This window comes from Jaculus jaculus, chromosome 2 (assembly GCF_020740685.1).
Source record: "Jaculus jaculus isolate mJacJac1 chromosome 2, mJacJac1.mat.Y.cur, whole genome shotgun sequence".
Lineage (NCBI taxonomy): Eukaryota > Metazoa > Chordata > Mammalia > Rodentia > Dipodidae > Jaculus > Jaculus jaculus.
In genome coordinates this window covers 57,096,065-57,120,618 of record NC_059103.1, presented here as the reverse complement: position 1 = coordinate 57,120,618, position 24,554 = coordinate 57,096,065, and the positions used below count along the sequence as shown (strand labels likewise).

Here is a 24,554-nt window from a genome sequence, read left to right as displayed (position 1 = left end):
TGTTACAGCAATGTGGATAAAGCACCACGATAATGGTATCTTAATTGTTTAAAGCTCTCCCAAGGGCTGAGGAGATGGCTCAGCAGGTAAGAGCACTTACTGTGCAAACCTGAGGACTCGAGTTCAAGAATCCTTGTGAAAACGACATGGCATGCAAAGTGATGTTCTCACTGGTGTTTTGCTTTAAGAAGTGACGTGGAAGCTTGCATTCAGTCTTCTTATTCTATTTACCGTTCGGTTTTACACATCTTTTGCTTCATTTTGATTCATACCTTCTTTTTGCACTTTTATTAATTTTAATTAGCATGCAGATTAATGGTGTCAGGATGGCACCCTTGGGCATATGGACTCATTGTTCCTGTCCCCCATCCTCACTGTGCCCACTCTCCTCCTCTCGCTGATTTTCCCCAGTCAGTCTTCCCCATTCCATATATATATTCCATCCATTAGTCCCTCTCTTTCCCACCTTCCTTACTATCTCTTGCCCTCCCCTTTTATGACCCCCCTTTCTAGTTTTGTGACCTACAAACACACACATAAGAAAGAGTGTTGTTTGTGTAGGGTTAACAGGTAGGTAACGCCAGACATTTATTTGAAGTGTAAGTTTTGCCTAATGGGGAGAGTGGGAGAAGTGATTTGACTTGTACCTCTGCCTATGTCACAGGTGAAGCCAGTTTGATTTTAATAAAGGACAGGTCAGACAGCACCATACCTGAAGGGAAGAGCCATCAGCCATCTCATTTTTAAAATTGTTTTTGTTTTGGACAGTTGTACTCATATGTAATGTATTTTGACCATATTTGACCCCTACTATCCTCACTTATTCCCTTCTACTGCTAGTAAAACCCTTCTTTCTAACTAATCCTCCTCCTACTCTCCTATCTTCTTTTTTTGGTGACCCACTGAGTTAAATCAGAGAGGCTAGCATGAGCATGGATACAGGCTTATTTGATGGAGTATGAGCAATTTCCCAGTGGCTGACCATGACGTCCCTTCCTCCAGTGGGGCCTTGTCCATCCATAATAGAATGTTGACCAGCTCAGTCTTGTTTAGGAAACCACAGCTGCAAACGTTTATGAAGAAAGCATTCCATAACACTCAGGAAGAGCCAGCCATCTCTGTTCACAGCACCCTCTTGGGTCACCAGACATCCTGCAGATGCTAGGGACTGTGCCATGAGGGATGGTACAGGACCAGCATGTCAAGATGTTATACTGAGATGGACCTGTGGCTCTTAGGTGTGAGTCTTCATAGCCAGGGTTTCTCTGTAGAGGAGTCGCATATGCCTGGGCCATATTTGAGGCTCCAGGAACAAGCAACGCTCAGCTGTCCACACAACTCAAACGTACAGTAGAGAATCTGAATGAAAGCCTCCTCAGACCATTGCCAAGAGACTGTGGAGCAGGAGCTTCATGGAAATTTCATGTTTTATGCAATATGATTCTTTTTTATGAAAACTTCAATGATTTTAAAATGTCAAATAAAAAAAAGAAAGAAAAGTCAATTCATAGCTTGCAGGCCATACAGAAACAGTCTGCAGGCCGCATGGCTCTTTGAGAAGCCTTGCTACTTGTACTCTGTAAGAGCGGGGCTCCAGGTGGCTGAACAAGTCAAGACATCCTGGGCTCCCTGTTATCTGCTCCCCAAATTGTTTTTGATTTTTCAGAGCTGTGTCAGCATTTCTGTTTAGTAGAAAGTTCTGGTGTATTTTACATGTGTGGGGAAATCACTGTATTTCCTTTTGACTTTGAAAAAAACGTCAGGAATCCACTAGCCCCATAGGGACTCTGTTGACCAATTGCTTTTGACCCTTGAGATGTAAGGGCAGGGACCATTGTGAGTGGCATTGTATCTACCATGTAATGTTGTGTTTGCATCCTAATATGATCATTAATTTTAAACTGTCTCCACGTGCGTGTCACCTTAATTCTTCGTTTCCACCTGGAGTTGAGAGCTCTGGTGTGTGTGCTAATCCTCCTCCATGTTTCTTGTTTCAGCTATTTGTACAAGAATGAGATCCAGTCAATTGACAGGCAAGCATTTAAGGGACTTGCCTCTCTAGAACAACTGTAAGTGCCCTTCCCCACGTGTGCTTCCATGTCCTTCATGCTACTTGCCTCATTTCCTCCTGTAGAGACCAAAACCATGCTGCTGTTTGCATGATGCATGCCTGTCCTTCCTGGGGTGCAGGGAGGACGTGCATGATGAGGAGAAGCAGCAGCAGCAGCAGCGGTCTCCACTCACCTGTCCCATCTTGCTTGGGGCCTTCCATGTCCGTCCTAGAGCAGACATTTCCTAGGGCTCTGTTTACCCAGCCCTGAAGGTGCCTTCCTGATTCCAAGAACACTAGGATCATTGCCCCCTGTCTCTCAGTAGAACTGAGAACTGTCCCCTGTCTCTCAGTAGAACTGTGCAGCTACCTGGTATGCAGAGGCAGGCAGCCGGGATCAAGGAAGGGCTGGGGCGGCAGGAGTAGCGGGACCAAAGCTGTGTCCATTGCACACACTGGGCTTCGTTTGCTCAGTCACAGTGTCACTGTTTTGGAGACTACTGGCCCCTTGCCCCTGTAGCTGTTGTTAGCGTGTGTGGCGTGTGATGAAGTGCTTCCTGTTTCTTTGGCTACATGTAAATGTGGACTTTGCTATGAAGTCAGCATGCTTTTTGTGATAAAATGACAAGGGCCTTTTCTGGTTTATGTGCCTGGCCAGTGGCCTTTTTTTCAGCAAGCCGAGGCAGTCTTTGTGGGGTTTCAGGTTGTTGCAGGGAGAGTGCTATCCACAAGGATGGAAAACACCTGTTGGACATACGAGTACTCTGTTTCTGCTTTTCACTGGGAGACTTGGAGGAGCCACGTCAGGACAGTGGCAGACAGCCTGTGATGCCCACGCAGCGTCCGTGTACACAGTACACCTCTGTCCAAATAAAAACAGTCATCTGTTTGCATCAGAGTGGGTTTTACAGGAAGAATATCGATGAAAGTTTCATCCATAAGATATACAGTTGGTTTCAAAGAAAATAGAACAAAATCCATGTTATTGTAGAAATTTATGGGAATACCTGGAGACCCTCTGAATGCAGAGTTGACAAAGGGATGCATTCTTTGTGTACCTGCTCCTCAGGGTGCTAGCCTGATTTCCTGAGGAGCTGAGTCCAGTGAATGTGCCCAGCCTGGGAGGAAGTAGAGCAAGAGGACATGAGTGGCTTTTGTGAGGTGGCCAGGGGCCTCCTGCTCATATGTATCCATGATGAAGGACACCATCCCAAATCAGCCGGGCCTCTGGACAGCCTGGGTTTGTGGCCAAGGAATAGGAGGGATGGGTCCGTGCTGCCAGGTCTTGGGTTTCCTGCCATGACCTGAACATTGTCTAGGGGATAAGGACCCCTGCAGGTGATGTCAGAAATGAGTGTGTCCAGCAGTACTTGGGCCTCACGCTCCCTCTGACACCGTGCAGACCTACAGCCCCGAGGGACAGCTCCCATTGACTCTGCCTACAGCCTCACAGGTCCTCAGCTTCAGCTGTTGGTGACATGTATCTATGCCAGCCCTTGGGGACACTGGGAAGCACAAGGCCTGGAAACTGGATCAGTGGCTTTGGAGAGTACTGGGTATGCCAGGTGTACCTGAGCAGCTCCTCAGGAAGGCCCTACCATCTTCCAGGCTGCTCCACCCAGCCAGTCGGAAGCTGAATTTAGTGTCATGTGCCTGAGGTGTCACTTCCTGCTTTTCCCTCAGCTCTCCAAGGAGTGGGAATGGAGACAGAAGTTCCCTGGAGCCCCAGCTAGTCCAGGTTCTGGAAACTCTGAAAGCACCATCCTTAGAGTGTCTTAAGGCAGGGAGTCTGAGGCCCACCTGTTCCTCCTTCCTAGCTAGCTGGTCTTCACTGTAGAGCCCAGGTGAAAGGTTTCTAAAGACAAACCAGGCTACCTGCTTCCTTGGGACATGAATGTCCCCCTTTTTTTTTTCTCTCATGTGGCCTGGCTTGTCATCCAGCCTAGCTCAGAACTAGTTCCCTGCCTTACTTGTCTAACTAAAGTCTCCCCAGAAGCTTTCTTTTGTCAACAGCATTTGTGAGCCATAGGCCACGGACCATGAGGGTCATGCCTATTGATGTCACATGCCCAGCATGTGGACTGAGGATTTTTGTTTGGTCTTGTATTCTTTGCCGACATCAGACACTGTCCTGGGTCAGTCACTACTGACCTCAGTGCCCTTCTTCTTCCTACTCCTTGCCTTGAACCCTTGTCCTCATGTGGGAGGTGGGTAAGCATAGACCTGCCCATGAGAAAGATCAGGGAGGGCATGGTACCCTGGTCCCCAAGGACGGGTTGGTGGCCAGTACACTATGGCCTTCAGTGATGAAAAGTCTCAGAACTGGCTCTGCCAGGGAAAGAAATCCAGATCTGGGGGCCTGCTGGTATTGCTAATCTCAGAATTAATGAAATGATCCCAAGCATGCATTCTAAGAACATCCTTTGGTCTGGACTTGTGAAAAGTGCCTGAAGCAGTTGGCATATTGGTTTTGCTATTAGCTTAAGTGTCTTGGCCTCTCATTGGACAGGAACGCTAGTTTGTCACAGTGGCCGCTCGAGTAGAGGCCTTCTTTGTGATAGTGAGTGCAGGTCTCCCTGCAGACTCACCCACTGAGAAGGGTGACTTAGTTGGTGTTTTACTTGAGCAAAACAACAAGAAAAAAAGACAGAAAGAACGAGAAGAAAGCAAAATTCTACCAAAATTAGACAGCTAGCATCTGGGAGACTGAAAGAAATTGGTTATATCCTGAATTGGTAAATTATGCAACAGAAATCTCTTTAATGGAAAGAAGTGTCAACTCAGGGTATTTTGTATTATTTGAGAAACTTGAGGAATTACATCATCTCCCTTTGCTCAAAGCTACTTTTCTTCTATTTGGTGTCACATTGAAGTGTATGTCAACTATAAGCAAGTGGCAAGATTGGAGTGTGGAGATTCCATGCATACATATATGCTGTCTTTGAGGTTGTTTTTGGTTTTTGTTCTTTACTATTACCAGGTATTGTGGAGGTGAGTGTGTTGGGCAGTGGCAGCAGACCACTTTGTACCATGCAGGCTCAGGGAGAGCCCGTGGATATCAGTCTCAAGGTGTCCCTGTGGTCGCCCACTGCAAGACACTGTCTTGTCTGTTGGGCTTTGTCTTCCTTCTCGAATATTCCATTTCTCTTCACGCTGTGTGGAATGCAGAGAAGTACCTAGTGACACCTGGATGTGAAGTGACTTGTACAAAGCTTTCTGAGCAGAAAGTCTGGGTCTAAAGAAGATGGTAAGTCGTTCACATTGCTTCTTCTTTAATGTTCTAGGTACCTGCACTTTAATCAGATAGAAACGCTGGACCCGGAATCCTTCCATCACTTGCCAAAGCTAGAGAGACTGTGAGTCCTGCTTTCTTTTTTTAATTGTATATGGTCATGGTAGGTGGATGGAGTCGTACTAACATCTGCTATACCTGCTTGGTATTTTGTTGTAAAATCCATCTCCTAACTAACAACCAGAAGTGGGGTTTTAGATTCTGTCTGTATCTGTACCTAGTAGTAAAACAGAAAAAAGGTCAGTTGTTTTCTGGATTAAAGAGCACTACTCTGACTTCATTCATATAAAGTAAATGAAGTCAGTGAGACATGTGTCTGCTTGTCTCTCTTTTGCATGGCTAGCCAGTTGGTTATATTTTCTCTTTCCACAGATTTTTACATAACAACAGGATCACACATTTAGTTCCGGGGACATTTAATCATTTGGAATCCATGAAACGATTGTAAGTGTTGTAAGTGTGGTGCCTTCACATCCTTCTCTCTTCAAACTCTCCCTTTCTCCATCCTTTCTGTAGACAAGTGGATTTTCCTGAGCTTTAGAAGAGCTCTATTGTGCAGTGTGTACAAGGGTTTGGTCGGGGGAGGAGGGAGTGCTACTTATATCCATTTGAACACAAAGTAGACAACAGATGACTCAGATATGGTAACAAGGTGATCTTTTATAGACAACATGAAACATTTTAAAAATATTTATTTATGTCTATGTATAATATGTCAGCTGTGTGGGCATGCATGCCATGACACATGTGGAGGTCAGAGAACAATTTCAAGGTGTCTGTGCTCTTACCTTCTTTGAGACAAAGTCTCTCACTACTGCAGGTGATCTGCCAGACTAAAAACAAATGTCAGCCTGGTTAGCCCAATAACTTCAGAGTCTCTTTGCGCCATCTTCCACTGTTGTATAGGCATTGGGGTCACAAATGTGTGTACCACTTTGCATCTGGCTTTACATCAGTGCTGAGGAATTAAACCCAGGCTGACAAATTTTGCAAGCAAATGCCTTTAACTGCTGAGCCATCTTCCCAGCACTAACGTGAGACAGTTGTAAAATTCATGTTTAAATTCTTCAAGTTGTTCATTAATTCCATGGAGTATATTTTATGGAAAGAACAAAAACCATCTGGAAGCATTGACATACTGTAGCTTTCAGTTCCTTTTCTTAGCACACACTTACCTGAAGCACTTAAGCTGACTAAAGCCTTCCCATTGTTTTAAGGTCTCTGAAAACAATCTTTTTATGCTAATTCTTAGGATAGAGTTAAGGCTTTTTGTCCTGATGGAGCTTTGACAGCATTGATATGATTTCTTTGGTCTTGAGGGCATTTTCCCAGTTAGATATATTAATGAGATACTAATGAGCTGCAGTGCTCAGAGGGCCTCACCTCATCCCAACTTTTATTTATCTTTTCAGTAAGACACACTACAGTAAGGCTTTCCTGTTTCTTCTTTTAGGAAAGAAATCATCAGGCAAGGTAACTGTCACTTCTGGGTGGGGAGATAGGATGGAAACAGCCATCTTTGGTGGCTAGGAGAGGAGGAAGGCATTACCAGGTGAATGTTACAGAAAGTAGACTAGAGGCTATCTGTTTGGGGCACTTTGTAGCTAGCTTTTTTTTCCTGCTCTCAACCTTAGAAAGTCAGACAAACCCCACTTTTAGGGGAATGCTGGCCCTCCCACCCTGGTGCGCCCCTTAATTGCTCCCTTTACTTCCTAGGACTGGGGAGATGGCTCAGTAGCTAAAGTGCTTGTCTTACAAGCATGAGGACCTGAGTTCAATTCCTAGAACACATATTAAAAAGAAAAAAAGCACCTAGAAATAGCTGGGTAGGGTGGCACACACCTTTAATCCAAGCACTCGGGAAGCAGAGGTAGTTCAAGGCCATCCTGAGACCACATAGTGAATTCCAGGTCAGCCTGCACTAGAGCAAGATATTACCTCGAAAAAAAAAAACAAAAAACCTGGAAGTGGTGGTACATGCTTTGTAATCCTAAGATTGGGGAGATGGAAACAAGCCAATCCTGGGGCTCACTAGTCAGACACACTAGCCCAATTGATGAGTTCCTGATTGATGAAAGACTCTGTCTCACAGAAGGCACAAAGAACAAAGCACAAAGCACCTGAGGCACTGCACCTAAGGTTGTCCTCTGGCCTCTGCACATGTCTAAACAGAACGCCCCAGACTGGGAGTCTGTGACCCACCAGCACTGGCCTGACTCCCCATTGATTGCCATGGAGATAGTATGTGACTCAGCTGGCTCATTGGTCAGCTGGAACACAGTGGCCAGGTACTTTATGCTGGACTGTCCATCTGGGCTCACCCACTACCTCATTGGTGTTGTGCTCATTGCAGGGTCTTGTTACTCAGCAGTAGGTTGCAGGCTCTGGGAGAGAGTGCTAGGTGCTCAGGCAAGTGATGATCCCAGTCCACCTGGCTGCCTCCCCCTCATGTGAGCACAGGGAGCTGCCCTCTGTCTCCAAGGAGGAAAGTCATTTTCTGCTAGAGTACGTTGAGTTCTGTAATGACACCCCTCATTGGGCCCCCTCTCTTCCAAACTAATACCTTGGAAAATGCAGAAAAGCATGAGGTCTTCCCTGGAGTTGTCAGGCAGTGGACTGTGGACCTAGTTGTGATACTAGCCACAGGTCAATCCCTCATGCGGCCACCAGTAGGTCCATGCTTCTGGGCAAGTGAGTTCCTACACCATCTCAGCTCTTCTCTGGGTGGGCGTGGCACTGCCCCCTGTGTCTGACAGTGAAAGTTCAGGCTGTGTCCCTCATGACATGCGTCAGGTAGCAGCGATTCCAACGGGATCCCAAGTGACTACTATTGTGCAGAAATCATCTTTTGAGGTGGGGTGTCTCGTTGTCTGTACCTCTGTTGATAAGGTCTGGCTTAACAGTGCTGTTACCGGGATCTCTCAGGGTACTCTGGAGTTGGCCCACAGGTGAGATGCATTTCAGCTGTCTCATATTCCTTAAGGAATGGGTATACTGAGCTGATCTGGAGCCCTGGCTGGTCATACATGATAGTCCAGCTCTTGTGATCAGGAACACCTCTGATTCCTCTAGCAGCAGTCGAACCCGGTTGTTGGTTTTGTCTGCAGTGCTGGGAATTAAACCTTGAGTGTGCTGGGCAACTACTGTACCACTGAACAACCTTCCTGCCTGCCGTTGGGCTTGGATGTTAGCACATTGCTGCTCACTGGCCCTGCCCCTGTGATGGAGGCCTTCATGGTAGTTTGTGCTCCTGGGCTCTGTCTGTGGATGCCTGCACTGCTGCATCCTCTCCCCAGCTGGCAAGGGCCAGCTTCAGATTCTGCACCCTGGTAACTTATGAAGTGCTCCATGCATGCATGGCTGGCCTCAGGTCATGGAAGTTGGTCTATCCAGCATGTGCCACTGTCTCTGTGACTCCTGAGTTGTTGCTGATGGCTTCTTCCCACAGGCGATTGGATTCAAATGCACTTCACTGTGACTGTGAAATCCTGTGGCTGGCTGACTTGTTGAAAGATTATGCCCAGTCGGGGAATGCTCAGGCGGCAGCTACCTGTGAGTATCCCAGACGCATCCAGGGACGTTCCGTGGCCACCATCACCCCAGAAGAGCTGAACTGTGGTGAGTGGGTCCTAGAGACCATGCTGGAGCACTGGGATAGCCTTGGCAGGCTGTTTGTTCCCAGATTGACATTCCACAGGTCCTGGGGCATCTTTTGCAATCTGGGGCTGACAGTCTTGAAAAACTATCTGCTTTCCTTGTGGGAGTGTCTTTGGCTGAGGTGTCTGCTTGGGCATCGTGATGTTCCCTAGGCACAGGGATTTGGTCTGGGCTCTTGTGTACACATGCCTTGGGTTTCCATTGGTGTCCTCTCTTTGGGTACAGAAAGACCCCGGATCACATCAGAGCCACAGGATGCAGATGTCACTTCAGGGAACACTGTTTACTTCACCTGCAAAGCTGAAGGCAACCCCAAACCTGAGATCATTTGGCTTCGAAACAAGTGAGTTGGTCAGGTGTTGAGCAGAAATGTCACTGGAGTACACAGGGAGCACCAAGTCTTCCAGAAATGTTTTAGACACATACTATGCTGCTCTGCTGACTGGGTCTTCCCATCCCCCTAACAGACACCTTCCCCTTTCAAGTAGGAAGGTGTAACTGGGAAAGGATGCCTAAGCTTCCATGTTAAATCATTTGACCACTGGCTGGGAAACTTTTTCCTGTAGCCAAGGACCCTGGGAGTGACACCTCCTTTTGGTTGGAGCTCATTTTTCCAAGGTCACCATTGACTTGGCAGATAGATTGCCCTGCCCTGCTGGGTGGGAGCAGTCTGTCCACCTCTAAGTCTGTCTGGTCACTGCTTTTCCTTTCTCTGTTCAGGGTTTCTGGTGTCTGGTCATTGGTGTGGTGACAGACTGACAAGAAGGGTTAGGGACAGCTGACCTCTGCTGGGCAAGCCAACTCTGTGAGGCTCAACATGGGGCCTTGGCCAATATGCTGAGTGGGTACAGGGCCCTTGGCCTTTGGGGTTCTCACGTTTGTCCTGAGAAAAGGGGCTCCCTTGCTTCCACAGACATCCTAAGGGACGGTGGTGGTTGGAAACCTTAACCCTGGCAACAGATGCTTGTGGGCTGCAGAGGAGATCTCCTGCATTCCTCTATTAAGGCCTGAGTGTGGGCCCAGGAGGCCCCTGCTGGGTATGGGAGAGCTGGGTATAGGTTAAGTGGAGGGGGAAGGCAGAGCGACATGGGGAGAGACACTGACATGATGAGGATTAAGTGGCTGGGCTAACTGTGGCATGGGGGCAGAGGCCCAGGAGGGATTGGGGGTCACATCAGTGCAGGGGACTTGGGGCTGTTCCTTGTCTGTGTTGACATAAAACACATACAAGCATGCATCTTGACAATGGAGTACTTAAAAGGAAACCTTAAACTTAAAGGTACCTTATGGTCACTTCTCAAGTCCATTCATACCAGGAGACATGGCCAGATGCAATCTGAATTCTTGGTCAGGCTCCTGGCATTTTTGTGCCAAGCTCACTGGCTGTGCTCAGTTTTGTGGAAGCAGAGAGGCCCTCTTGATCAGTATGTGGAAAGTTCAGAGTCACAAGGTCCAGACACTATAATCCTTCAGAGAGGCTCAGATCTCAGTATGTGGGGATCTCTCATGGGTGAAGCTATTTGCAGATAAGATGAACAGGAGAATCACCAGGTGGCATTCAAGAGTGATCCAGGGCACAGTTGAAAGAGATCTTGTGAAGACCTCGGGGAATTGTGCCAAGTCTAGAGTTTATTATCCTTGTAACTGTCAGGTCACACTGACCTTGGACCCACACTGCAGGGAAAACATGAGATGCCATCCATCTTCATAAACCTCCTGTCTTGAGTAACCCTTAGGTTGACCAGACTTAAAATCCAGAATTGAACATGAGCAATTCTGAAATGTTAGGAGTTCGGCTATAAATGGTAGAGAAGCAGAAATACAGTTTAAAACCTTCCCACCCACATTTTATAAATGAAAGAATTGATGCTAAAACTTAAAACCACAGAACCAAGTATGACAGAAATTGAGCCAGTGTTGCAAGGCCTGACCTGCCCCTGCCAGCATGGCATCCTCCTGGGTCCGTGCCATTTCCACAGGCCACCACACCATGGCATCTCTTATACTCTGTTGTTCTTTTAGCAACAGACTTCACCTGTCAGTTCTTACGTGCTTCTATAAAGGCATTCATTCAGGAGAAACCACAGGAGGGCGAGGGTAGGGAATGCAGGTGCTGGGACAAGGACAAAGGTGTGGAGACTCTCAGGCGGTGACACCATGGGAGGTCATTACTGTGTGAGAACTAGCCACATGTGACCACATGTTCAGAGTCTGTACTGCAGCCCAAGTGGAAAAGTCCCCGGAACTGAGGCTGGGAGTGACACTTCGGTCTTCCTCTGTTTTCCAAAAGAGACTGATCAATGGCTTGTAGGTGTTACTCCTTTTATGTTTTCTTTTTTTTTTTTTTTTTTTTTTTTTGAGGTAGGGTCTCACTCTAGCCCAGGCTGACCTGGAATTCACTATGTAGTCTCAGGGTGGCCTCGACCTCATGGTGATCCTCCTACCTCTGCCTCCCGAGTGCTGGGATTAAAGGTGCATGCCACCATGCCTGGCTCATTTTATATTTTTGAAAAAGGATTTTGCTTTGTTGCCTAGGCTGGTCTTGAATTGGTGGGCTCAAGCAATCCTACCTCAGTGAGTGGTTGGAACTGCAGATAAATGCCACCATGCCAACTTTGCCTTATTTTTACAAATGCGGAAGGAAGGGTCTCATGTAGCCCAAGCTGACCTCAAACCCACAGTGTAGCTGAGGCTGACCCTGAGCCCCTGATCCTCCTACATCTACTTCTCAAGTACTAAGATGAAAGGAATGAGCCACTATGTCCTGCTTCTTCTTTTTCTTTTCTTTTTCTTTTTAGTATTTATTTATTTGTGATCAAAGAGAGAAACACTGCCTCAGTAAATAAAGGGAACAGCAATGGAGGAAGATACCCAACACCCCGCCTGGCCTTCTCTCTCTCACACAACACACATTTTCCTACTCACATATGAGCATGCATACACACTCTAGCACACCACACACTCACAAAGAAATAAAAATGTTTCTACCTTTTCTTTTGATTTAATTGCAGTAATGAAGGAAAATATTTCAATTTGCATTTTCTCCATTATATTTTTCCCTGTAGAATTAGAAGCACATTAAAGTATGTAAACATATGACAAATGAATTTGCTGGGCATCAGGTGTCAGTGCACATGAGTGTGTCCTTCTCCAGACGTGCTGCTGCATCGGTCACTGGGGAGGATGGAAGGCCAGCTCTTGAGGTCCTCTCACCTGGATGTGCCTCCTATACTCCCTGGCACTGATCCCCCGCAGGACTAACCCTCGGAAGCACGTGAGCGGCTGAGGGTACTGCCTTCTGTCTTTGTAGCAACGAGCTGAGCATGAAGACAGACTCGCGCCTAAACTTGCTGGACGATGGCACGCTGATGATCCAGAACACCCAGGAGGCAGACCAGGGCGTGTACCAGTGCATGGCCAAGAATGTGGCCGGGGAGGCGAAAACTCAGGAGGTGACCCTCAGGTACTTTGGATCTCCAGGTATGTGGAGAGTGTCTAATGTGAGGGGCACCTGACTATCCACTTCCTCTTTTCTTTGCCCCCAATTCAGCAAAGCATGAAACATTACGGTCTTAAAGTGAAGCTGCATCAGGGTGGCCCTGGGCTTTTGAAGTGCAGGGCCACAGGTGATCTGTGTGTGGCCTAAGCCCATGGCCCGGCCTGCTTGAGGGTCACATGCTGATGCTCTGAGTCACTATGCTATATAGGTGATGGCTGTGCAAACAAACCTAGAGAGACCAGGCAGCTTCCCACTGAAGGCCAATGTGTAGTTTTTGACAATGAGACCCCTGTTCTACCAAGGGCTTTCTTTACTTAGGAGATTTTAAAAAGCTAATTTTTACGTAGGATTTCCATGGTTAAGTTGTCCATACCTCAGGAGCCACAGCTGTGTCCTGTGCACATAGGCTGTGTGGGTCAGCCCCGCTCTCGCTCAAGTGCTCAGCCCATGGCCTGCATCTGCCTCTGCCCTGACAGTGCTGTTCTGGGGTCTCACCCATCGCCAGTGCACAGGTAGGAGAGTGGGCAGTAGAGCTGCCATCCTACCCAGGCCGCCTGAAGTTCTCACTCCAGGGAAGTCACCTTAGCTTTGTCCACAGGGTGCTCCAGGGTTGGCTTTTTCACGGTAGTTTATATTTTGGTCTCTGTAAAGCCCTTCTGATGGCAGTACACCTGTTCTTCATGTGTTTGTTTGTTTGCTCCTTACTATTCGTAGCTCCTTACTGATATCTCACCTTTGCCTTTGTTGTGCAGCCCAACAGACACCCAGTCACATTAATGCAGGAGAATCCCTAACTAATTTCATTCAAAGGAAACTAGATGGAATATATTGCTCCTGAATTAAATCCCCTAGGCAAATAACTCTGTTAAGTTCAACACCAGGTAGTTAGCATCTTTGCAGACTCACTGCAGAAGACCTACACAGAAACACAAGATACATCTCTTGGTCATAGGAGGCTGATACATACTCTTTACAAGGAGTAAAATGGTCCACTAACATCCACATATGAACATGCTTACATGCACAAGCATTTTACACACACATGTAAAAAATACACAACAATATCGCCTATCAAGTGGGCTCTGCAACAGGATAATAGTGTGATGGGACATGGGGGAATAACAATTGATTTGGGTAATGAACTCATCTAGGAGAGCAGCGTTGTGAACAAGGCCTCTGATTTCTGGACAGCTGTCTCTGGCCCAAGGGTTCTGAGTTTAATTCCTTTTGATCTGAATTATGTTTCTTTCTTAGGCCAACAGCCTTATTTAACAAACTAGTAGGAGTGAGCTGGCATAGCTGGCACAGATGTTCATGGAGGGCATCCTATAGTCTGCTGCTAAGCCTGGATAGCACAGAAGGGATTCAGCCTAGAAGTCTGACTATAGGGGTACAGACTACATTCTGGGGAACAAACATGCCTTCTCCACACTCTTCTAAAGTTTGTGACTTAAGTATAGTTGTTCCATTTTTCAAAAGTTGTTTATTTATTTATTTATTTGAGCAATAGAGAGAGAGAGAGAGTGTGTGTGTGTGTGCAGAGCCACAAGCCACTATAAATGAACTCCAGATGGGTGTGACACCATGTACTCTGGCTTTCGTGGGTACCAGGTAATTGAATCTGGGTCCTTGGGCTTCGCAGGCAAGCATTTTAACCATTAAGCCATCTCTCCAGCCCTGGTTGTTACATTTTTAAGTTATTAACACTCTTGACTAATAGTTTATAAGACATGATAGTTATTGTGGTGGTTTGAATAGAATAGATGGCTCCCAATATATTCATTGTTTATTTGTTTGTAGTTTGCATCCCTAGCCACCTGGCTGGAGGCAGTGTCACTGGGCGGATCTTAAGGTGTGGTGGTGGGTTTCAGGTTTCAATCTAAAGATATGCAAAGTGTGCCTAGCTGGAGGTCCTGAAGTGTGCTGTGGCTTTTGACCTTTAGGCTTGTACTTCTCTCTCTCTCTGCTTGGTCCTGTGAAGGCAGGTGCCAGCTTCTTCTGCCACTAAGGAACTTCCCTGGATTGTAAGCGTCAATAAATATCCCTTCCTCCATAACCATGCCTGGTCTGGAAGTTCATCTCAGTGAACCTAAAGCTGTCTGCTACAGAACTTGATACCAGGAGTGGGGTGAGATGAACCTGACTATGTGGATGTTGATCTTTTGGAACCTTTGTTTTGGAGGAATAGGCATGGACTTGGTGCTTGCAAATGAAGATATCTTCTGGAGTGGTAAGCCAAGTTTTATGGACTATTCTGATGAGAGTCTGAGAATACTAAGTGCAGATAGCATTGAACTTCGAGGCTTGGCTTATGAGCTTTCTAAGGGGAAGGAAAGACTGCAGAGGACTTTGTTGGAACTGGGCTACTTGCATAAGGGCTGGCTGTGTCCTGCTGCCCAGGCCCAGAGAGTTTGATCAAAGTTAAATTTGTAATGTACTGATGTGCTTGGCTGGAGATATTGGACTGAGAGATTTAAGATTTTAAGCTAGAAAACCTCAAGCAAGTTAAAATTACAGGCACTGAGACTGAGGCACTGTAATTTTAGGTTACTGAATCTTCTATTTTCAAACACATTAGCAATCTTAAAGGAAGATGGTCAAATTGCTTTACCATGGAAAGGACTGAGAAAATGCCTGAGAAAAGATTATCATAGAAATACAAACACTTTTAGAAAGAATTGACTAGAGAAGGAACCTGCATTTCAAAGTTATGATTTATTTTGTTTGTAAGTGAAGAATATGGTTGTGTTCTACACACCTGGTACTGGTTTCAGAAACGTAAAAAATGCGAGGAGTGGTTGTGAATTGCACATGGTCCCAGGAGCTGCTGCTAAGATGCAGCATGAGGCAGGGCATGATGCCTGGTAGGCTAAAAGAGACTTTGGAAGATGGACCGTAGTTTGCATGAAGACCTTATGATGTTTTGGATATACCAGGACTAAGCAAGTGCTCCCATAGAGCACACTGTTGGCCTGAGATGGACGTGTTCCCTGGCTACTCTGCCCAGGTAGAGGGGTAAAACTGGAAAATCTAGAGACTGTCAGTCTTTGGTTGTATTGGACTTGAACTGCAGAAGTTTGATGTTTGTTTGATGGTGGTTGAGTTTGCATTGTTTTAGTCTCTCCTTGCTATGCCTTATACAAGTTAAATGTTTACTCTGTGCCTTTATATGTTAGGAATGTTTAACTGGTTTGATTTTACAGGTCTTAATATCTTAAATTGGTCAAGACACTTGAAGTTAAACTGAGTACAATTGACAATGTGTGATGGAGGCAGTGTCACTGGGTGATCTTAAGGTGTGGTGGTGGGTTTCAGATTTCAATCTAAAGATATGCAAAGTGTGCCTAGCTGGAGGTCCTGAAGTGTGCTGTGGTTTTTGACCTTTAGGCTTGTGCTTCTCTCTCTGTGTTTGGTCCTGTGAAAGCAGGCCAGCTTCTTCTGCCATTTATGGAATTTCCCCTGGATCTGTAGGCTTCAATAAATATCCCTTCCTCCATAACTGTGCCTGGCCTGGAAGTTCATCTCAGTGAACCTAAAGCTGTCTGCTACAGTTATGTAAATTTTACATTTCAGCACCTGTAATCTAAGTCCTATTCAGATATAACTACATTGACTTTTTCACTTCTCATCTGTGGCTGCCTTTATAGCTGCAGGAGTTGTATTAGTAACAAAGCCTGTACCTGCCAAATGGCACAGGGCACCATCAGCTGTACAGAAGATGAGTCAACACCTGTCCCAGACTCTGTCAGTAGCCTGTGGCAACAGTAACAGAGTAACTTAGGTCTTCCTGGCTCCTAAACAGGTATTTGTTTTGATGTACTGTTATTAGGGAAATATAAAATTATGTGATTTTTTTTCTGAGGAATTAAACTTTTGAATATCAAATTATTAAAATTATTCATGGTTTTTTTCACTTTTTAGCACCTGTTTAGATGTTTTTGTGGGTATCTTAGAAAATTTAAAATATATTCTTAAATTACTGAAGTCTAAAGTTACTGTCTTTCTTCCTATCCAAAATGGAATTGCTCACTTCATTTTATGTGCTGTGTGAGTTTTGTGTATTTTTAATCTATACAATATTTGTACTATTGTCTTTGCCTGGCTTCCCACCTTTCATCACTTCCTTGTTTTAGGCTCTCCATTGTTGGTCTGTCCTTGTAAGCACTGACTAGTTTGGTGAGAATCTTCTCTCCTCTGTTCACCAGTGTCTGCCAGTAGGACCTGGGATCAACCTCCCCTCTAGTTCTTTCGCCTACTGGTGACTTAGTACCAGTGTTGCCCAGGTCTGCAGTTTTCCTTGAGTCCTCATCTGCTACCTGTCTTGTCTCATCTTGGATGTCCCCAGAGCTCCTTTAATTGACAAGAGTCTGCAGTGCTTTCAAGCAAACCTGACTTTGGAATTATACTCACCTCTGGGTAACTTCACAGCCTTGTCTACCCATCAGATGCAAATGCTGGCATTAAATGTGATTTGCTGTTTCTAGAACTTACTGTTATATATTTGACTAATGAAGTTTAAACAGACATTAAAAACTATAGAAAGGGCTAGAGAGATGGTTTGGCAGTTAAAGTGTTTGCCTGCTAAGCCAAAGGACCCAGGTTCGATTCCCCAGGACCCATGTTAGCCAGATGCACAAGGGGGTGCATGCATCTGGAGTTTGTTTGCAGTGGTTGGAGGCCCTGGTATGCCCATTCCCTCTCTCTGGCAGATAAATAAATAAATAAGAATATTTTTTTAAAACTGCAGAAAAACCTCACTCCAGTTTTTTCCTTCATTCACCTTGTGTTTTCCTCCTCTGCCCAAAATAATCTGCATCCTTCTTCCTTCTAGACCAAATTGGCACAGGCATGGTGAGTTTCTTCCACTTCCTGAGTCTTGGAATCCTTTCTAGTCTCTCATTCCTACACAGTAGAGGGTCTTTGCTCTATCCCTTTTCACAGCTGCATTGAATTCCATTAGCCGTCTTTACTCAATGAGCTTCTGGTTGGAGTACTTTCCCACTTTTAAATTAAAACCCCTTGGGCCAATTATTTGAATTTCAGAAATTTGGGGGAATTTTATTATATTTAGAAAGGCAACATAGGGCTGAAGAGGTGGCTTAACAGTTGAAGTGCTTGCCTGCAAAGCCTAAAGATTCAGATTTGATTCCCTAGTACCCACATAAACTAGATGTACAAGGTGGTGCATGTGTCTGGAGTTCGTTTGCAGTGGCTGGATGTCCTGCCGTGTCCATTCTCTCTCTATCTGCCTCTCCTTTCTCTTTCACTCTCCTTCCCCCTGTCTCTCAAAGAATAAATAACTAAAATATTTAAAGGAAGGCAACATAACGTGCAATCTATGTACCAACACAATGTTGCTGAGTCTGGGACAATGCATGAATCACAGCATTATGGGTGACAGCAAGTTGGACAGGTGTCACAATAGAGACTAGAATTAGCTTTGTGCAGATAAATAATGAAAGATAAATTGATCTTTGGAACTTTGTAGATTCTACATTTGTGTATAAGGGCTGCGTCCCAAAGGTACAACACAGAAAAGATATTTAAACATGTGTTATTTTATACACACACAAAAAAAAATCTGTAGATTGAGCTCCCAGGAGGGTAATTTCCAGATCCACATCTATTCTGATCTGCATGACTGCCTATCTCTGGGTGGGCTATGTCCATCTACAGCCAAAGCCAGTGTGTGAGAATTCTCTTTTCAAACTACCCATCTATAAAACATATTTAGTGTGTGGATTTATTTCTAGATTTAGAAATGAAAGAATATTTCACTGTAGTTTTTAAAATTTGTAATATTTTTATTTATTTATTAGAGAGATGGAGAGAGAATGGGCATACCAGGGCCTCTAGCCACTATAAACAATGACACATGTGCATCTGGCTTATGTGGGTACTGGGGAATGGAACCTGGGTCCTTAGGCTTTGCTGGCAAGTGCCTTAACTGCTAAGCTATTTCTCCAGTCCTCTGCAAAAATTTTATGTCAACAGGAACTACTAACAAGGTTGGACAAGGCGGCCATTGTATATTTGTAATACACAAGGCAACAGTTCTCTGTGGGATTTAGGATATATATAATGTGCAAATACTCTTCCTGTGGCAGTCAGTGCCCATGTCTGCCTGTGGTTAACCTCCCTGTGGAGGTCATTTTTATTGTCTACACATATCTTTCAAAAAGAAAGAAAGGGCTGGGGAGATGGCTAAGTAGTTAAAGGCGCTTGCTTGGAAAGCTTGCTGGCAAAGGTTCAATTTCCTAGTACTTACATAGCGCCAGATGCACAAAGTGGTGCATGTATCTGGGATCATTTGTAGTGGTGATATACCTATGCCCCCGCACGCCCGCTTGCCAACAAATAAATGAAAAAAAGGAAAGTATGCAATTAAATATTGTTGGTTTTGCTTATTTGTTAAGTTAAGGGAACGAATAAGTAGTCTGGACGTCAAAAATATCAAGCAAGCCAGGCATGGTGGCGCATGTCTTTAATCCCAGCACTTGGGAGGCAGAGGTAGGAGGATCACCATGAGTTCAAGGCCATCCTGAGACTACATTGTGAATTCCAGGTCAGCCAGAGCTAGAGTGAGACCACACCTCAAAAAAAAAACAAAAATAAATAAATTATATACATATATATATATGTGTGTGTGTATATATATATATATATGTATGTATATGTATGTGTATGTGTATATATATATATATATATATATATATGTATGTATGTATATGTATATGTATGTGTGTGTGTGTATATATATATATATATATATATATATATATATATATATATGGCAAAGCATTCGTGAAGCTGGAAGAAATTAATGGACAATTTCTATTCGTGACAGCCCGGCCTGCTTTTGTAATCCAGCCGCAGAACACAGAGGTGCTGGTGGGCGAGAGTGTCACTCTGGAGTGCAGTGCCACGGGCCATCCTCTGCCACGGATCACCTGGACACGAGGTGACCGGACACCTTTGCCAGCTGACCCTCGAGTGAATATTACTCCTTCTGGTGGCCTGTACATACAGAGTGTCGAGCAGGCTGACAGTGGGGAGTACACGTGCTTTGCATCCAACAGCGTGGACAGCATCCACGCCACGGCCTTCATCATTGTGCAAGGTGAGCCTCCTCGAGTGTTCCTGAACGTCTGGCTTTGTAATGCCTCTTCTGCTCCACCTGGCTCCCCACCTCCACTCGTCCGAGTGCACCCTGGCCTCCGCCCTGGCTCCACCATTCTACCTTTTTGTGCTCCTTAACTTGTTCTTTTTTAAAAAAAAAAAAATCTTGCTATATGGCCTGGCCTTGAATTCTTTATCCTCCTGCCTCAGCCTCCCGAGTGCTGGGATTGAAGATGCGCACCACTATGCCTTGCTAACTTGCTTTTGTAAATCCATAATTCTCACTCCATATGACTGATGCCACAGAATTGAATGACTGGTAGACTTTCTTCTGGAGTTTCTGGGTTTGCAGAGTCTAGAGCACCCAAGTACTGGTGTGCAAGAGTACACATGTGCCCAAATGCCTGGGCGTTGGAAGTAAGTCTCAGTGTGTAACCATGCGGACAGCTACGGATGTTCCCTGATGCCACAGTGCTGTGTGCACAGTCTACACAGCTTGAATGTGTGCTGAGGTCACAGTGGTAGTGACTTGGTCTGTATACCTTGCGGAGAGTCATGAACATCTCCTGAGGTTTTACACCTAGGACTCTGGGAGGATATAGCTTAAAACTTTGCTGGTTTTATTTATATTTTTGGCGGGGGGGGGGGGTTCATGGTAGGTTCTCACTCTCACTCAGGCTGATCTGGAATTCACTATGTAGTCTCAGGTTTTATTTCTAAATTTGACTTTAAACTGGCTCATTCAGTTGCAGGTAAGCTATGAAAAAGGACATGTGGTGGGTCGCTCTGGACAGTGCAGAGGTGCTCCTCTCTTTGGCTGTCCCCTATCTCACTAACAGCTTATAATTCTGCCTTTCTCATTTCCATTCACACCCAACTGTGCAGCCATGGAAAAAGGTTTTACTTCTTTGAACTTGTCACTTTATAACATGGGCTCCTTTTGGACACAGTGTCCTTTAACTTGGAGTCACCATCTGGTCGCAGTCCCTGGAACACGCTTAACCATTTGCACAGAGTAGACGGTAATGGGGTAAGGCTTCTTCAGGGCTCTTCAGGCGGCAGTGAGCTGCTGGAGTGGCTTGGGGAGCTGCTGCCTGCCACGGGATTCCGCCTGGGCGCTGCCTGCTCCTGTGTGCGTTCTGCTCTGCTCACTGTGCTTCCGTCTCTCCCTGCTCATGGACACACTTCCCACAGTAGCGTCCTGTTGCAGTGCTGGCCCTTTTCTTGTGAGTCAGTTGGTCCAGTGCTGTCTCTAACTGTGCTGTTTCAAATATCTTTGTTCTAAAGCTCTTCCCCAGTTTACGGTGACCCCTCAGAACAGAGTGGTTGTTGAGGGTCAGACAGTGGATTTCCATTGTGAGGCCACCGGCTACCCCCAGCCAGTCATCGCCTGGACCAAGGGAGGTAAGATATCCCTCTGGGCTGTCTGGGATCTTCATCTGCCTCCTCACCTCCAAGCTGACACAGGAAAATAAATAAATAATTAGCCAGGCGTGGTGGCACACACCTTTAATCCCAGTATTTGGGAGGCAGAGGTAGGAGGATTGCTGTGAGTTCGAGGCCACCCTGAGACTACAGTGAGTTTCAGGTCTGCCTGGGCTTGAGCCAGACCCTACCTCAAGAAACCAAAAACAACAACAACAACACAATAATAATAATAATAATCTGTTGTCCCTGGGTCATGTAAATCTAGTGTTTTCCTCACAGGGCTAAGCTGTAGGTGGATCTTCACATACCAACTGTGGGAGGACCTCCCTTGTGATGTAGCATGGATTCTACAAAAGTAGGATTCCAGCTTCTCCTGACTCCCAGAGCTCCCTCTGCCATTTCTGACTTGATGTGTGACTACTGGCCTCCATAGCTCAGGTTCCCACTGTCTGATGAAGGCTCAGCAGGCTGGACGAGGTAGTGGTGAGGACAGTGCAGAATCCACTAGAGAAGCCAGAGTAGGTGTGCCCTGTGTGCCTGCCGTGTAGTCAGCCAAGGACTCTGGACACCACCTGTTAGTTTGGTGTTAACCAGAGGGACATCATGTCCAATCCTTCCACTGAGGCACCCTGTCTCAGGCTCCTGAGGAGCATGCTGGGGTGGAGACCAGCTCCACATGTCTCCTTGGGAAGCTAGGGCAGCTCTGTTTGGGCAGGAGAGGCTTCCCCACAGAGGAATGTTCTGGGACCCTGCATAGAGCACGATAGTCCAAGTGGCCTGGTTCTGGGCCCTGTATCTCCAGGTCTGTTTCCTTACACACTGACTGGGAACAACCCTCAGGTACTTTGAGTCTCTGCCTTGTCCTGGCCCCTTACCTGGCCTTTTCTGTTCACTCTGCTCTTGTCCATGCCTTTCCTAGGAGTTGCTTGGAGAGGCATCGTATACTTGCAACAGGTGTAGTCTGTAGCCCATGTGGGCACTGGACAAGAGCCTGCTTACTAGAGCAAAAGTGGTTTGTCATGACCTGACCCAGGGAAGGCCTTCTCATTGACGGGCTTTAGGGATAACATTCTTCCTGAATCTAGGGTGTCCTTCTTCTGCCCTGACCTGGCAAGCCTCCATACCCAGCGTGGCTGGTGTCCTTCCTTGCAGGGAGCCAGCTCTCAGTAGACAGACGGCATCTGGTGCTGTCCTCTGGCACGCTCAGGATCTCTGGGATTGCCCTGCATGACCAGGGTCAGTACGAATGCCAAGCTGTCAACATCATCGGCTCCCAGAAGGTCGTGGCCCACCTGACCGTGCAGCCCAGAGGTAGGTGCTGGGGCCCTGGGACTCATCAGTTCTTTGTTCAGTTCAGTCATCAGGAAATGTGGACTTCTTGCAGCCTAGCTAGGTATCACTGTTTATGATAGTGCTTGAGCTTCTAGTCTTTGGTTTAGCATCACTGTACTTGCATTCCTGGGGGGTGTTCACATACTTAAAAAAAAATTAATTATTGAGAACTTTTTTTCTTTTTTAAAAATTATTTATTTATTTGGGAGAGAGAGAGAGACAGTCACAGAAAGAGTGATGATGGGTATGCCAGAGTTTCATGCCACAGTAAATGAATTCCAGATGCTTGTAACACTTAGTGCATCTGGCTTTTCGTGGGTGCTGGGGAATCGAACTTGGGTCCTTAGGCTTTGCAAGCAAGTGCCTTCTCTTGCCATCAATGAGCCATCCTCCAGCCCAATGTCTTTTATACATACAGTAATTTGAGCATGTTCCCCTCTAGTTATCCCATTTTCTCCCCTCTCCTTTATCCACCGAGGACCCTCCCTCTTTCAGGGTAGTCTTTCCTCTGTTTTGTAGTTTCATTCCTTTTGTCCTTTTCTTTTTTGGGGGGAGGGATGTGTTTTTAGGTAGGGTCTTTCTCTAGCTCAGGCTGATCTGGAATTCACTATGTAGTCTAAGGCTGGTTTCAAACTCACTGTGATTCTCCTATCTCAGCCTCCTGGGTTCTGGGATCAAAGGTGTGCGCCACCATGCCAGTTCCATTTTGTACCTTTTGTTTGTTCGTTTTTCAAGGTAGGGTCTCACTCTGGTCCAGCTGACCTGGAATTAACTCTGTCATCTCAGGATGGCCTTGAACTCATGGCAATCCTCCTACCTCTGCCTCCCAAGTGCTGGGATTAAAGGCGTGAGACACCATGTCCAGCTCCTTTTGTCTGTTTTTAAAGTGCATATATTATTTATTTATTTCAGTGAGAGAAAGAGGCAGAGAAGGAAAGAATGGGCATGCCAGGGCCTCCAGCCACAGCAGATAAACTCCAGGTGTATGTGCCTCCTTGTGCTTACATGGGTCCTGGAAAGTCGAACTGAGATTCTTTGGCTTTGCAGTCAAATGCCTTAACCACTAAGCCATCTCTCCCGTCCCCTTATATACTCTTTTATCTTACATGTCAACATGTTGATGAGCTCGGGACCTTGTAGGTCTTTCAGAGCTATCTGAACCACTGTGAGGCCATGAATGCATCAGTTAGTTCATGCCAGGAGGACAGTGCCCCAAAGTATGCCTCTGTACCCTATGGCTTTTATATTCTTTCCACTCCCTCTTCTGCAGTCTTCCCTGAGACTTGGAACATGTTGCAGTTACCTTCTTGTTGCTGGCACAAAAATCTCACCAGAAGCATCTTACGGAAGGAAAAGGGTTATTTCAGGCTTACAGATTTCAGGGGAAGCTTCATCATGGCAGAAGAATCTGGCTCCCTTCATCATAAATCCACAGCACAGATTGAAAACAGCCAGAGCTTGAGCTGGCTCAGAATGCATCTTAGAGCTAAATTCAAGATCCACCCCCAGTGACATACCTTAAGTAGGAAGCTTATTAATGAGAAATACCTGTGGCTATGGGGAACGTTTACAATCAGACTACCATAGAGGACATGTTAGAAGTCCCCTTTCCTGTTGAGCTCCCAAAGGTATTTTCTTTCTTTTGGGCAGGGTTTCATCCTCCTTGGTGCCTACCACCATCTCCAAAGAGCCCTCGAGTTCCCCGGCTAGCAGCAGAAGCAGAACTCACGTTCATTCCGATACCTTTTCTGCAATGTTCTGTGAGACATGGTAGTTGTGAGAGGTGACTCTTTCAGTGATAAGCACTGGGCTTTCTCTTCTTGTTATTCTGATAAGTCTTGGGTCTCTGTAGTATTCACTACCACCAGGGGCAGGGGCCATGCCAATGGGCCTTATCCCTGTGGCTCTTGGGCATCCTACCTGCATCTGGACTGGGAGAAGGTGGGGGCACCAATCCCTTCCCTGTACCTCATGACAACATTTTTTCAGAACTGAGAAGATGGCTCAATGCTAAAGACAGCACAAAGGCCTGACTTTGGCTGGCCAGAACCAATATAAATGCCATGTTGGTGGCACATGCCTGGTGCTAGGGGTTAGGAGAAGAAGACAGAATTCCAGAGCCTCCTGTATCTAGTCTAGCTAACTCAGTGAGTTCTGGGTTCAGTGAGAGACTGTGC

The 24,554-nt window shown here is 46.0% G+C and overlaps 1 protein-coding gene across 1 annotated transcript in view; it reads left to right on the top strand.

Annotated features, from left to right (window-relative positions):
* The window catches only part of Pxdn (peroxidasin), a 105,720-nt gene that overhangs the window by 55,350 nt on the left and 25,816 nt on the right, over positions 1-24,554 (top strand). The window contains exons 4-12 of the mRNA XM_004656870.2: positions 1,998-2,069; positions 5,335-5,406; positions 5,715-5,786; positions 8,791-8,960; positions 9,225-9,342; positions 12,310-12,479; positions 19,346-19,618; positions 20,905-21,021; positions 22,198-22,356. Coding sequence (XP_004656927.1) covers positions 1,998-2,069; positions 5,335-5,406; positions 5,715-5,786; positions 8,791-8,960; positions 9,225-9,342; positions 12,310-12,479; positions 19,346-19,618; positions 20,905-21,021; positions 22,198-22,356 — 1,223 coding nt within the window. The remainder of the gene's footprint in view (positions 1-1,997; positions 2,070-5,334; positions 5,407-5,714; positions 5,787-8,790; positions 8,961-9,224; positions 9,343-12,309; positions 12,480-19,345; positions 19,619-20,904; positions 21,022-22,197; positions 22,357-24,554) is intronic.